General features: G+C 37.7%; 1 protein-coding gene across 13 annotated transcripts in view; it reads right to left on the reverse strand.

Annotated features, from left to right (window-relative positions):
• The window catches only part of SGK3 (serum/glucocorticoid regulated kinase family member 3), a 119,486-nt gene that overhangs the window by 6,523 nt on the left and 98,289 nt on the right, over positions 1 to 14,674 (reverse strand). For all 13 annotated transcript variants that reach the window (XM_070222191.1, XM_023648507.2, XM_070222189.1 and 10 more), the window contains 7 exons: positions 12,357 to 12,440; positions 12,115 to 12,246; positions 8,266 to 8,378; positions 8,139 to 8,175; positions 7,443 to 7,529; positions 5,301 to 5,396; positions 3,184 to 3,339 (listed from right to left, as the gene is read on the reverse strand). In XM_070222191.1, coding sequence (XP_070078292.1) covers positions 3,184 to 3,339; positions 5,301 to 5,396; positions 7,443 to 7,529; positions 8,139 to 8,175; positions 8,266 to 8,378; positions 12,115 to 12,246; positions 12,357 to 12,440 — 705 coding nt within the window. The remainder of the gene's footprint in view (positions 1 to 3,183; positions 3,340 to 5,300; positions 5,397 to 7,442; positions 7,530 to 8,138; positions 8,176 to 8,265; positions 8,379 to 12,114; positions 12,247 to 12,356; positions 12,441 to 14,674) is intronic.

Here is a 14,674-nt window from a genome sequence, read left to right on the forward strand (position 1 = left end):
ATATTGATTCCAGCTTCTTTTCCTGCAAGGTGCCATAAGTATATAAAGCAGGATCCAACCTAGTTTGGTAAACTTAAAGAGACTTCTTAGAGCCAGCCCTGATGACCTAGTGGTTAAAGTCCGGGGCTCTCCACTTTGGTGGCCTGGGTTTAGTTCCTGGGTACGGAACCACACCACTCCTCTATCAGTAGCCATGCTGTGGTGATGGCTCACATAGAAGAACCAGAAGGACTTACAACTAGAATATACAACTATGTACTGGGCCTTTGGGGAGGAAAAAATAAACATAAAAAACTAAAGAGATTTAGAGAAAATGACGTCTGACCAGAGTTCTGAAACATGAATAACAATTAGCCAGACAAAAGAATGAGGGGAGAACATTCCAGGTAGACTATGAAGGCCCTGAGGTAGCAAAGAGGTTAGGCTGGTCAAGAAAATGAGAGTCCCGGGGCTGGCCCCGTGGCCAAGTGGTTAAGTTCGCGCGCTCCGCTGCAGGGGGCCCAGTGTTTTGTTGGTTCGAATCCTGGGCGTGGACATGGCACTGCTCATCAAACCGTCCCACATGCCACAACTAGAAGGACCCACAACGAAGAATATACAGCTGTGTACTGGGGGGCTTTGGGGAGAAAAAGGAAAAAAAAAAAAGAAAATGAGAGTCCAATATGGCTGCAGTATAGGGAAGGATGGGGATTGTCACACAAAGTGAAACTCAAGAGGTAAAAGAGCTGTATCATATTGGGTCTACATTAAGAATTTTGGATTTTATTCTAGGGTTATGGGAAGTCATCAAGAAATTTTAGGTAGGGGACTGTCACAAATGTGGTGTTTTTTGGTTTGCTTTTTTAGGACCACTCTGACTGTAATGGGGAATGGACTGAAGAATCAAGGGAAAATAGCTACTCCCGTGGCCAAACAAAACATGACAATGCCAGGAAAAGAGCAGCAGCAGTGGGAGTAGAGAGAAGTATCTGGATATGGGAAAGATGTAGGAGGCAAATACAACAGGACCTGGCTGTTTGTTGAATGTGGAAGTAAGAAAGAGAGAAGAGTCAAGAATAACACTCAGATTTCTGACCTGAACAACCAGGTGGACAGTGACGTCATTTAATAAGAAAGGGAGCACAGAGGAAAGAAGCAGGAGTTCAATTCTGAACATGCTGTGTTTAAAGTTCTCTTAAGAAATCCAAGGGGTGGTATTGAACAGGCAAATATTATGAGTCTAGCGTTCACAAGCGGGGTCAGGACTGAAGATATAAATGTGTGAGATGAAGATACACAGATAACCGAAGCCACAGGAGCAACTGAGACAGTCCAGGAAGAGAGCACAGACGAAAAGAGGGTTTAGGACAATCGCAGGAGCGGCAACAGTCTGGATGAAGAAGGGGAGCTTCACAGGAGATTATGGAAGAGGGTCCAGAAATACAGAAAGGAAAGCACGAGACGAGTGTGTGCTCTTGTAGAAGCCTAGGAAATAAGAGTGTTGAAGTTTAAACGCTGCCGAGAACACAAGCTGAGGAATAGAAGTATTCAGCAATTCTAGTAGCTATTTAGTGGTAAATTCAGAAATTGAGAAGAGACTGGGAAAGAGAGAATGAATAAAGAAACTTTTAACAAGTTTCTCTACAAAGGGAAAAAGACAGACTATTGCCGTGCAGGACAGCAGGGTTGAGGGTTTTTTGATTTAAGAAGCAGGAGACTTGATAATGTTTAATTACTGACTGGAAGGAACCAGAACGAAAAGAGCAGTTATCTGTGCAGAAAAAGTATGCACACGGCTCCCTGCAAGGGGTCGAGATCCAGTGCACAGGCAGGAACTGACCTTTTCCACTGCATTGGGAAGAAGGAAATGATCAGAGCAGATGAACGGAGGTCTGAAATCTGATAGGAGAGGCTGAGTTAGTTCTGCTCTGATGATCCCATCTTCCCTATAAAACAGAAGGCAAGAGCATCTGCTAAGGAATCTGGAAATTAGAAGAGAGGGTCTGAAATAGTTAAGACAGAGTAGGAGAGTACGATGGAGAAAGAAACACAGGCGCATTGCCAGGCAGTGGTGGAGCAGAGAGGAGGTTAACGACCATGACTCCGCAGTGCTTCCAATATGCCCAGCTGTGCGACTTTCTTCAGCACTGTTCAGCAGCCCAGAAGATAATTCCGGTCATCCAGTGTTGTGATTTCCGCCAGTGAATTCATAAAAGGACCCAGGGGCAAGGAGGTGTGAAGTATTAGCAAGACTGACTGAAACAACGGACTACGGAATCCAAGCTGGATAGAAAACACGACAGAACTACCTGCTGAACTGGGGAGCGTGGGAGGGGAAAGGCACTAGCAACACGTTTATTATCCACAGCTGAAGTTCAAGATTGATAAATAGCCCACCAAAATTTCCAAGAAATTTAAAAGTTCATGTTCCTCAACAGTTTGTGAATTTACTGACACACTATAACCTTGGTAACTACACTAGCAATTTAAATACTCTGACTTAAAAAAACCCCAAACAAACCTGCAGATTCCATAACTATCTCAAGGGGGTGTGACCAAATTCTCACAAAAAAGTTATTAATGTTAGTTCAAGGCAAAAGGCATTTCTCATGCAGTAAGGAGGCACTTAATAAATTCTTACTAGGTAAAATGATTTAAAAGTTTAGGTAATCAGGGGCCAGCCTGGTGGCACAGTGGTTAAGTTTGAGAGTTCTGCTCCAGCAGCCCAGGGTTCGCCATCTGGATCCCAGGTGCAGACCTATACACTAGTCATCAAGTCATGCTGTGGTGCCCTCCCACATACAAAGCAGAGGAAGACTGGCATGGATGTTAGTTCTGGAACAATCTTCCTCACCAAAAAACAAAAAAGTTTAAGTAATCCAAAAATGTATACAACACATTTCTTAAAAAGGGAGGGGAGGGAAAATTCTTATAAATAATAGGATATGAAAGCTGGATGTGGGGGATGAAGAGAAGAGGATCAAATTGTTATGAAGATCAAATGGAAAAATGCATGTGTACATGCCTTAAACACTATACAGTTTTATACAAACTGGTGAAAATTGATGAGACAAGCATGCTTCTTTTTCATGGTGCTATTCTTTAAGAGATGTATTCATTCCATTAAATATCACATAAAACAAGGATTTCTCTTCAAATTTTAAATAAGTTTAAATATAGCTGGACTGGGAAAGATATACATACAAAGTCTTCTTTGGCACCGAGTCGATTTTGCCTGTCCTTTTCTAGAAGTTCTTCCAGAATGGACCAGGCTGTGAGGCTCACTCCTGGCCTCAAATTTAGGGGCTTGTGAAGAATATTGTCATACATTTCAGCAACATCTCGGCAATAAAAAGGAGGCTAAGAAAAAAAAGCAAAACAAAGTTAGTGCTAACTGACCTATGCCAAAATGTTTGGGTTAAAACAGTTGGCTTTGGCCTTGATCTACAGGGAGCAGGCTGGGTCCAGACAACTGCACAAATACACAGGCCTCTTTGGGTGTGGGGACATCTGCAGTGTTGCCTCTTGATGCGAAGAGATTCTAAAACCCAGCACACTGAAGACCTTAATACATGTTCATTGAATGAATTAGGGCCAGTCTGTTCAATAACACTTTGCAGACAGGTGTAAATAGTATAAAACTTGTGACAGTATCTATTTTGGAGAAAACCACCACCAACCCCATCATAGGCATAATCATAGAATTATTTGACACAAAAATCCAACACAGATCAAACATTAAATAATTTGCTGAGACTTGGGGATAAATTAATTAAAACACGGATTTCTAGTAGCAACGGAAATGTGAAGACAGTGCTCCTTCCTCAGTGCCTAAGGCAGTGACCGCATTACATGTGTACTCTGCAGAATTGAGATTCCATTGTCACAGCCCAAAGACCTGAGGTACAGCTTCAACATGAGAATTAGCCAGTTAATCATCTAGTTATAAGTTTTAAAGTAAAAATAACTTTTAAAGTTAAGGGAGTTACAGGTTTGTCACTTTTCTGTCTTTTTTACAGGAAAGAAAAAACTTTTACTTCTTAAAATCTAATTTTATTTTTAAACAGTTAATGTAAGTGTCATTAATGAAGCCTATGTTTCAAATGTTCCCTTTTGAATCAACTGCATTTTATATACAATAATAATATTTTATACTTTCATAGTCCTCTAAAGAAATTCAAAGGGTTTGAAAATATCAGGATGGCAAATATCCAGCACTTAAAGAACGTAAGGTAAAGTGGCTGCCAGGTGTTGTAAGTCACCAGCATAACCAGACAACTAGATCTTTTTACAAGTGGATCTTGGTCAAGGGCAGAGAAGAGGCAGTGTTGGCATGGCAGGAATCTATCATTCAAACTTAACAACATGAGACAAATGCTGTAAAATGTACATGTGTTGAATTTCATAGAGAGCTCCCCGTTTTCAGGAAAAAGTAAAATACAAAACAAAAAGCAGAACAAAAAAAAAACCCCCAGGCTGCAGCTCAGGTCTCAGCTAACGTGGTACCCAGCTCAGTGGGGCAGCAGCAGGAGGTGTGAGGGCGTCATGCCAGCACGAGGCTGCTGACACTCATGGGACCACAAACAGTCTGGAAATTATTCCAAGGATTTCAAAAAGCTTAGCGAAAAACATATATTATTCCTATAAGAATATGTAAGCTAATTAAAACATTGAAATTGTTTGCTTTTGGCCAGAATGATATTAACTCAATGTAGGAAAACAACTTCACTCGCTTATCAGCTCTGGCTGGCCTTATGTGTGTTCAACTAATAAAAACTGATACATCGTATACATCATTATTCAATGAAATCCTCAAGACATGGTGTTCATGGTGAAGGGAACAGAGGATCCCAGTGATGGAATAAGTGGAACACCAATGTATTAATTAAGGCCTATAAAAATAAAATACAAGGCAAAAACCAAAGGGCATTATTTTCTGATAAATACAAAAATCTTTTTTCTTTCCACCTTTTTGAAATTAGGCAGAAAGATGATTGGAGTAAACTGAATGAAAGTGAACAATGTCCATGTTACAAGCAGATGTCCATTTCTAAAAAATGTGAGTGGGATGAGAACACCTGAAGTAGCGATTAGTATGAAAGAGAAATAATTATATTAAAAAACTAGTAACAAAATAAAAAGCTTTTCTTTTTGTGCATATCCCTAACATGGTTTTGGATTCATTTAACCAGCTTACTCCTGATCTGTTAGTGTTATCTAAGTGTCCACAAGATTATTAAGAGAGAGAGAGAGAGAGAAGAGAGAACACTCAAATCAATTATAATATATTGGAGTAATAATGAAAGAGTAGAAGTACATACCAATCCATACAGCATTTCATACAGAACGGCACCAAGGCACCACCAATCTACAGTATTGTCATAGGGCTGTTTTCTGATTACCTCAGGTGCAAGGTACTACAGAAGAGATTAAATATTAGAGCAACTCCATAAACAACTCAAGACAAAATTTAGAAATAATTGAGAAATTCAACAAATTTTAGGTGTTATTATTACACTAAAAATATTATCTAGATTTTCAATCGGTCGGGTATTTTCATCCTATACCAGCTCCTGGTTTATAGGCAGTGGAACTCTTCAGAATCAACTAGAATAATTTTCAAAATAAACATACTCAAGCATTTCTCCCAGAAACTGTGATGCAGTTAAGACAAAGAGAAGAGGGTAGCAAATGGAGAATCTGTAATACTAAGCAGGTAAAGCAGGTATTTTGGAGAAGTCTTTCATAAGATTAATTTTGGTCATTATTCAAAACTGTTTCTCTTGAAGAAAGAATTCTTAATGTGACAATTGTAATTCATTCTTTTTCTTTTTAAAAGTGAAAGAAAAAAGAATGAATTGCATTATTTGAGAATTACAATAGCAATTCTCTAACATTATTTAGAAAAGTTGTATAACCTTTAGATGGCTATTTATATTTTAATTTGTAAAAAATTCAAATTTAACAAAATTTCACACATATAAGAGGTGAATTTGAATTTTAGATTCCAAAATCTATATTTCCTCTTCCTATACGAAATATATATAAGAAATAAGTTCTTGTTAAGCTTTTATGTGTGATCCAAAAAATGGCAAAATAAATAAAAAGGGTTTAATAATTTCTGATCACATTTAGATTTAAATGACCGAAAAAACTTGTATTCCCTTTCTAAAAACTACAGGACTTAAGAAAGATTTTGTTAACTATGAAATCAATATATATTCAATAAAAAATGTTTCTTCATACACAAACCAAAACAGAAAGGTTACAAACATATACAAAAGCTAGGGTTAGATTAGAGAAAGAAAGAAAAAATACATTTCCAAGCAAATAATTGCTATTTCATGATATTTGCAATTACTCCATGACGATGATGAAATAGTACCTGGCACCTAAGATTACTACAAATACATTAAAATTAGGACAGTTTAAAATTATTAAACTAAACACGTGTGTGTGTGTGAAGTGAGAATAACAAGGCTTTAATATAAATTGTAAGGATTTTACCATTGTCTCAAACAGAAAGCTAACAAGACTAGAGAATGGGATGTTCTGGTTAATAAATTCGGACTTGTGATTTTTCTCCCCCTACATCCCTTACTTTATTTTCTTGTTAAATAAACACAATTTTATTCTAAAATATTTTTTTAGCCACTCAGAAAAATAGAAAAGTAAAATGGAAAACAATAAATCTTCCACCTAAATATAGGCAATGTTAATATTTTGCCACATATGCTTTAACTTATATTTTTAAAAGAATAGTTTTATTACAATATTCACATAGCATGCAATTTATCCATTTAAAGTGTACAATTAAATGGCTGTTAATACAGTCACAGAGTTGTACAAATATTACCACAATTAATTTTAGGACATTTTCATCACTGATTTTGTGATTTTTGTTTTAAAGGATTAGAAATATAATCAAATGCTTAAAGTAGTCTAAGGTAATTTTTTTGTTTGTTTTTGAGGAAGATTAGCCCTGAGCTAACTACTGCCAATCCTCCTCTTTTTGCTGAGGAAGACTGGCCCTGAGCTAACATCCATGCCCATCTTCCTCTACTTTCTATGTGGGACGCCTACCACAGCATAGCTTTCGCCAAGCAGTGCCATGTCCGCACCAGGGATCCGAACTGGTGAACCCCGGGCCGCCAAGAAGCAGAACGTGTGAACTCAACTGCCGTGCCACCAGGACAGGCCCTAAGGCAAACTTTTAACATTAAAAACAAATAAGCATAGCTTATCTTTGCTGGGTTATCTGTGGCATCTCATACTCAGTTAAAAATAACTATCAATAAACTTTAAATGTTCAGAAAGAATAATTAACAGATATTTTAGCTGCCTTGAAGCTGAAACAATTTTTATTCAACTTTTCTGATTTCAAATTTTGTGTATGCAATTTGTGATTCATTTTTGCATTTTATACATGATTATATGAATGATAAATAAGACATATTTCTTACCTCTGGTGTCCCACAAAATGTTGTTGTGGTGTCAGAAATAGCAATTCCTTCTTTACAAAGCCCAAAATCTGTTAAGACAACATGTCCCTGACAAAGATAGGGGCATAGGATAAAACAATGCATGGACATAAATTGATAATTTTTAAAACCATTCTATTTTGAAATAATTATAGACCCACAAGAAATTGCAAAAACAGTACATAGAGTTCCACATACCCCTCACCCAGCTTCCCCCAATGCTGACATGTGATAATCTGTAGTACAATATCAAAATCAGGAAACTAACATTGATACAACACTGTTAACTAGACTGCCAACCCTATTAAGTTTTCACTATTTTTTACATGCATGCATTTGTCCTTGTATACGTATGTGCAGTTCTATGCAATAGAAACATGCAGATTCATGTAACTACCACCACAGTCAAGACAGAGAAGTGTTCATCATCCCACAGGAACAAAGGAACTCCCTCATGCTGTCCCTTTATCTTAGCACCCCCCTATTCCCTCAGTCCCTGTCCCCTTGTAACCACTGATCTGTTCTCCATCTCATTATCCATCTCTATGGTTCTGTCACTTCGAGAATGCCATACAAATGGAATCACACAGTTTGGAGTCTTTGAGGCTGACTTTTTTCCACTAAGCATAACAACAACAAAAATGGAGAACTAGTAGATTTTTAAAACACACTACTTACTACTGAATCCAAAAGAATATTTTCTGGTTTCAAGTCTCTATCAAATCAAAAGGAAAAAAAAAGCAAAACTGAGTATCAGCTGAAATAATAAAAAGACAAATTTGCAAGTAATGTTTTAAAAATTTACCTGTACACTATTTTGATGGAGTGCAAGTAACCCAATGCACTGGCAATTTCAGCAGCATAAAACCTAGCTCTTTGTTCAGGAAAGGACCGTTCTCTTTGTAAGTGAAAAAACAGCTGTAAAATGGAGAAAAAAAAATGCACATTAAGATCATTCACACAGAAAGTGAAACAAATATATTCTATAAACACAAAAATAGGATTTGTTGTTACTTTGAACGTGAGATAAAAATGTGCCAAAGCACAGAACTGTAACTCTCCCTTGTCTGTGTCCCCCACCTAGCAATCCTTCTCTCCCTTCAACCAGGTGTCTGTGTGTACTCATGTTAACTTACTCATCTTCCATTACTCCTCAACCCTCAAGGTGACAGTGTCCTCACCAGTCCAGGCAAATGCTCTGGAAAAGCTTTATTGATGAAGACCAATGATCTTGACACTGCCAGTCATTATCTTACTGGACCTTTTTTGACTGTTCCTTCATTTGGGAAAAAACCCACTATTCATTGATTGGAAACTAGTGCCTGGCAGACCAAAGACAACCCACAGATATAAGCTGTTTGAGCCAAACACTATTTTTAGAAAAATCTAAATTAATTGGTAACTTTTAAGAACTGGGAATTTTTTTTAAATTTATAGTTTGGGATTCCTATGAAAGAAAAGGAAAAAAGGGAAGCTCTGCACCATGAGGCCTAAATTTCACTGTGGTAGCAACTAGCTGGAGCTGAGTGGCAGCTGGCCTCTCCAGTTCATTTCTTACACTTCCTAATTCTTATTTCTTACCTGCCTGACCTGCCTGGGTGAAGTCTGCTGTAGGTCCTTGCTTTAGGGACCTTGGCTTCTAAGACAATAATATCTCCTTGTGTTTCCTTCAACCTTGGAGAGTTCCATCTCTGCTCCTTTCTGGCCCCTTATGCTGCAGGGATAACAGGGTTTCTGTCCTCAGTTTCCCCACTGTTATTCTTTCTCTGAATACTCTGCCCAGGTAACCTAATCCATTCCAAGGATTTTAACCACCACCTTATGTTGACGTCTCTCATGTGGACAACCCCAGCCCAGACCTCTGCTTGGAGCCTCTCCTGCAAAGACCTGATGCCTGCTGCTCTTTCTTGAATATTTCACAAGCCAACAAATTCAACTTGGCTAAACGAGGTCTTCTCTTACCCACTTAACTGCTGCTGTCTTCTCTCCTGTAATATCACTTTCTAGCCAGCCCTCTAAGCCACAGGCGGCAACAAAGTACAGGGGAAAGAGTCAGGTTTTAAAGCTGATCGGACTTAGGTTCAAATCCTGGTTCTTCCCTTTTTATGTGCAATTCATTTAATTCCTCTGATTTTCAAAGATTGCCCAAAAAAATTTCTTAACCTCTTCTGCAAGGTGATGGTGAAGATGAGTTATAACAGACTCGGACAGAGCAGATAAATGGGGACAGACCTGGGGTTCCCCTGTACTGCTCCTTTATCCTCAGCCCCTGCATCCAACCATGAATCAATTCTTCTGTTTTTATCTTTTAATTATTTCTGGAATACTCCCTCTTTTTTACTCCTACCACTGCTTTTATTATTTGAAGTCTACACTACCGTGATATTCTGTTTATTGATCTCCTGATCACATCTGTCCAACATAATACGACTAAAGAAAACTACCCCAAATTAAAATCTGACCATGTCACTAATAATAACTAACAGTGAGTGCTTACTAAACCAAAGGCACTAAGCTAAGGACTTTATATGCTTGTATCATTTAATCCATACAACTATTCTGAGGTAGGAAATTAATGAGGAAGTTGAGGCTCAAAAGGGCTTGCTTATATGCCCAGTATCATAACACTTATTTGTTTATACTCTACCTGGCTCCAAAACACATCTGAAGTAGTAATACAAAGATAAATACCATTTCAAGGTCAAGATGTAAGTGTGAACACTGGGGAGAAACAATAGTAATAATAACAAGAAGCAGCACATGATGAAATTCTCCTCCTGCCTCTCTTTCTGTCCTTCTTCCTCATCTATTCCTCTTCTATCTATTGCCCCATTCAACGCCTCATCCAACCACTCCAACACTTTATTACATTTTCTTTTTTTCCACTATCTTAGCCAAAAGTCAAGCCCGCCTCTTTACACCTTTGCCGCTCAGTTTATGAGCAGTCACTGTGTAAAAAGGGCTCAGAAGCAAAGTCCTAAAACAGCATGAAGAAAGCTCAGATAAAGCAGGAAACGTGAAGGAGCCCATCATCTGCAGTTAGATGTCCTCCATGACATTTCAATAAACACATGGGGTGGTACTTAAGAATGGGCTTTGCATTCGGGATGTCTGGGTTAAATCCAGGGCCTGATACTTTCTTAACGTCACAAAGTGACTTAACCTCTCTGAGCCTTAGTTTCCTTATCTATAAAATGGGCATAAGAGTATTTAACTTAAAGAGTTGTCATCACAACTCTTAACTGAAATAATGCATGTAAAACAATTACAAATTGGCAGGCCTTCAATAAATTCTCACTATATGTTAGCACTCACACACACACAAAATAAAATGACGACCTTCAAGGTGGGAACAATGTGGGGTCATCTAACATCCCTGAATCAGGGTGCCTGAGTGATACATAATCTTGCTTTTACACTGAGGAGCCTTAAGGCATTTTTGTCCTAGATGTAGGGGGTTGAATAATGATTCTTCATACGACCTTCCCCTCAAATAACCTAGGTATATCTGGTCGTCTTTCAGGTTTGCAGAATAGAAATTGATTTCTTTTAGCTCCTTCATTCTATAGTTAAGTGTGCTACAGTAAGCTTCTTTTCCTTTCCCTCTGCTCTGGGATTAGGGGATGGAAGATCTCTTTGTAAGGATATGACAATATTTATCAGTTAAAATAATTTTTAGATATTCACAGGTGAGAGACCAAACAAATCAGAAAGGTGAGGACTGAGAAGCAGAGGGACATGGGGTGGGCAGCTGCCCAGCTCCTGGAATCAGACTGCCTGAGTTCCATTCCAGGTTCCAACACTTACTAACCACACGACTTGAGCAAGTTACCCTTTCTCTGTGTCTCAGTTTGTTTGCCTTATATAAAAGGAAGATAAAATAACACCTACAAAGAGCCAGAGTGTTGGGCACATAAGTATACTTGACAGATGTTAGCTATCACTGTAATTATCATCATAATAGCAGCATTTCTCACAATGTATTTCAACATCCCTCTGATTCAGAGTTTTAGGGAATATTATTAATAGATTTGGTTCAAATGAAAAAAAGGGGACTGTATGGTAAAAGAAATTTCCTTTAAGAACTCCTGGCTTTGTTTAAGGCAGAACTTCTCAAAGTCTTTAACATGCTGAAACGTACTGTGAATCACCAAGAAACACACTGTTAATCACCAAGGGGATACAAAACGAAACATTTTCCAAACTGACTTCACCACAGAACCCTTTATTAGAGGATCACCTCATCTGATTAATAGTTTGCACGTTTTAGAAAATGACAGGCCAGAGTAATATTTATCTGCCACTATTGAAATGATAATGATCTAAGTTACAAATCTTGTTTTATTCTCATGTTTCAGTATATTATTCTTGCTATATTGCTCAGTGACAAAACTACCCATGACAGCTGTAGTTTCATACCAGGGTTCATTTGTGAACCTTTCCACCTACACCATAAGCTGTTTAAGAAAAGAGCTTTGCATCCCACTTCTCCACATCCTGTATTGTGCTTAGCAGCCAGCACCTGAAATACTGCTACTCAACAAATAGCTGTTGATGCTGGACTGTCCTTCCAAAACTTACAAGGAAAGAAAAACTTTGACTTTATTCTATTTTTTCTAAACATTATCAATGTTAGAAAACTAATAAAACTTACCTCCCCTCCATTAACAAAATCCAGAACAAAATAAAGCTTTTCAGTTGTTTGGAAAGAATAATGTAATCCAACCAAAAACGGATGTTTCACATTTTTCAAGAGCACATTACGTTCAGCCATAATATGTTTTTGCTGTAAAAAAAAAAAAAAAAAGGTAAAGGATTAACTTGCATTATACACCAGAAAACAATCCTGTTAACTAAGAAAACGGGTTTAGGAGAAACAAAGCTATTTTATTTTACCTCTTTTCTGTTGAGAACTACTTTTTTCTGTAATACTTTGACAGCATAAAATTTTCCATCCAATTTCCGTTTAGCAAGAAGAACCTGTTGCAGTTAAAGATTGTGCATACTGTTAGAAATTTCAATATTTTGATAGGAATAACTCACTTGTCATTAAATCAATACTTAAATTTTGTAAAAAGAACATCCACGAGAAACCCAGATAATAAGATGTCTTTGTTTTGAAAACTGAAAACTACTGAATTTATTTCTATAATTCCTCTTTTCCTTAAATGTTTTTTTTAATTTTTTAAATTTATTTTTTCTTTATTTTATTTTTTATTGAGGTTATGCTAGTTTACAAGCTTGTGAAATTTCAGTTGTACATTATTGTTTGTCAGTCATGTAGGTACACCACTCCACCCTTCGTGCCACCCCCCAGCTCCCCCGTAACCACTAATCTGTTCTCTTTGTCCACGTGTTCATCTTCCCCTTATGAGTGGAGTCAGACAGAGATTGTCTTTCTCTATCTGGCTTATTCCTTAAATGTTTTAATAAAACAAAAAAGAATGTTGATCATTTGAATAGCCAGGCACCATTTATTTGCTGCTGAATGTCCTGATGTTTGAGATTTTTACTAAATTTAAGTGCCAAAATCTATACTGCCTGAGAACTTTGTGCATGTATGTGTGCGCGTGCGCCAGCCCTGAGTCCTAAAGAGTGTCCTTAGAAAATACTGAAGCTATAAACTTCATAGCCACATTAAAAAAGGAGAAGGAAATGGTTTTTAGGTGATCAAAATGCATTTTTGTCTTAGCATTTAGGTTTCCCTTATAGGTTTCAAATTCAGAAGAGTTCAGAGGAAGAAGCACCATGCACAGCTAAGTTTCTATAATGGGCTGGGTTGCACGTACTTCCAAGGATCTGGCTCCAGCAAAAGGCAAACACCTTCAAGGTTTTGCAAATAATTTTAAGACATTTAAGATACTCCACAAGTTGTCTAACTATTAAATGATACATTCCAAAGCCTTTTGAGACGATCTGACACAGCAACTAACGACACTGTTGGCCTTACTTAACAGTACCTCTGTGGTCTTCCTCACCAAAACCTATAACCCCCGTCTAATCATGAGAAAAACATCAAATTCCAATAGAGGGACAACTTACAATGTACCTAACCAGTACTTCTCAAAACCATCAAGGTCTTCAAAAACAAGGCAAGTATGAGAAACTGTCACAGCTAAGAGGAGCTTAAAGAGACATGACAACTAAATGTACTAAATGTAATGTGCTATTGTGGATGACATCTTGGAGCAGAAAAAGGACATCAGATAAAAACTAAGGAAATCTAAGTAAACAATGGACGTTAGTGAATAATAATATATCAATATTGGTTTATCAATGGGAACAATACTAACTAATCAATGGGAACCATACTAACGTAATATGTTAATAACAGGGCAAACTGTGTGTGGAGTAGGGATGGTTTGGGAATTCTATGAACTTTCTGTATTTTCTCTTTACTCAATTTTTCTGTAAATCTAAAACTATTCTAAAATATAAAGTCTATTAGAAAACTGTTTGTTATTCATAAAGATAGAGTCAAAACATCTTCAGGGTGAAAATATCCTGTGTTCAACAGTTGGAATTTTTCTCATTTCCCATTCTTTTGTTCTCTACAATATTTGACTCTGTTGAACATTCTTTCTTTCTTATATTCTTCCTTTTCTCAACACCTCCCACCTGCCTGACATTTCCTTCTCTATTTTGATTGGTTCGTCTCCAAGTACATTCTGAGAAAATAATTCAGAGAACGTGGCAATTAGGAGGTCCTGATTTCCTCCAAGCAGGCATTTTTTTCCAGTAGATTGGTAGATTTGGAGAACAGGCAGATAGACGGTCAAGAAACAAATGGAAAGTGGAACCAGAACCACTTACTGGAGAAGGGTTTAGAATAAATGTTAGAGTGCCATTATTTATTTTAGTTTACATACATACTTTCCTAAAGATTTTATTTTTCCTTGTTCTCCCCAAAGCCCCCCGGTACATAGTTGTATATTTTTAGTTGTGGGTCCTTCTAGTTGTGCCATGTGGGACGCCACCTCAGCATGGCTTGATGAGCGGTGCCATGTCTGCACCCAGGATCCGAACCGGCGAAGTCATGGGCCACTGAAGCGGAGTGCGAAAACTTAACCACTCGGCCACAGGGCCGGCCCCTAGTTTACATACATATTTTTTTATTTTTCAAATACATTGTGAATTTGCATTTGTTTGCTTTTCCTTCTTTTTGTGTCCTGCTTTTCTTTGTTTTATTGCACTTGATTGGTTTCTAACCATTT

The sequence above is a fragment of the Equus caballus genome, chromosome 9 (genome assembly GCF_041296265.1).
Source record: "Equus caballus isolate H_3958 breed thoroughbred chromosome 9, TB-T2T, whole genome shotgun sequence".
Classification (NCBI taxonomy): domain Eukaryota; kingdom Metazoa; phylum Chordata; class Mammalia; order Perissodactyla; family Equidae; genus Equus; species Equus caballus.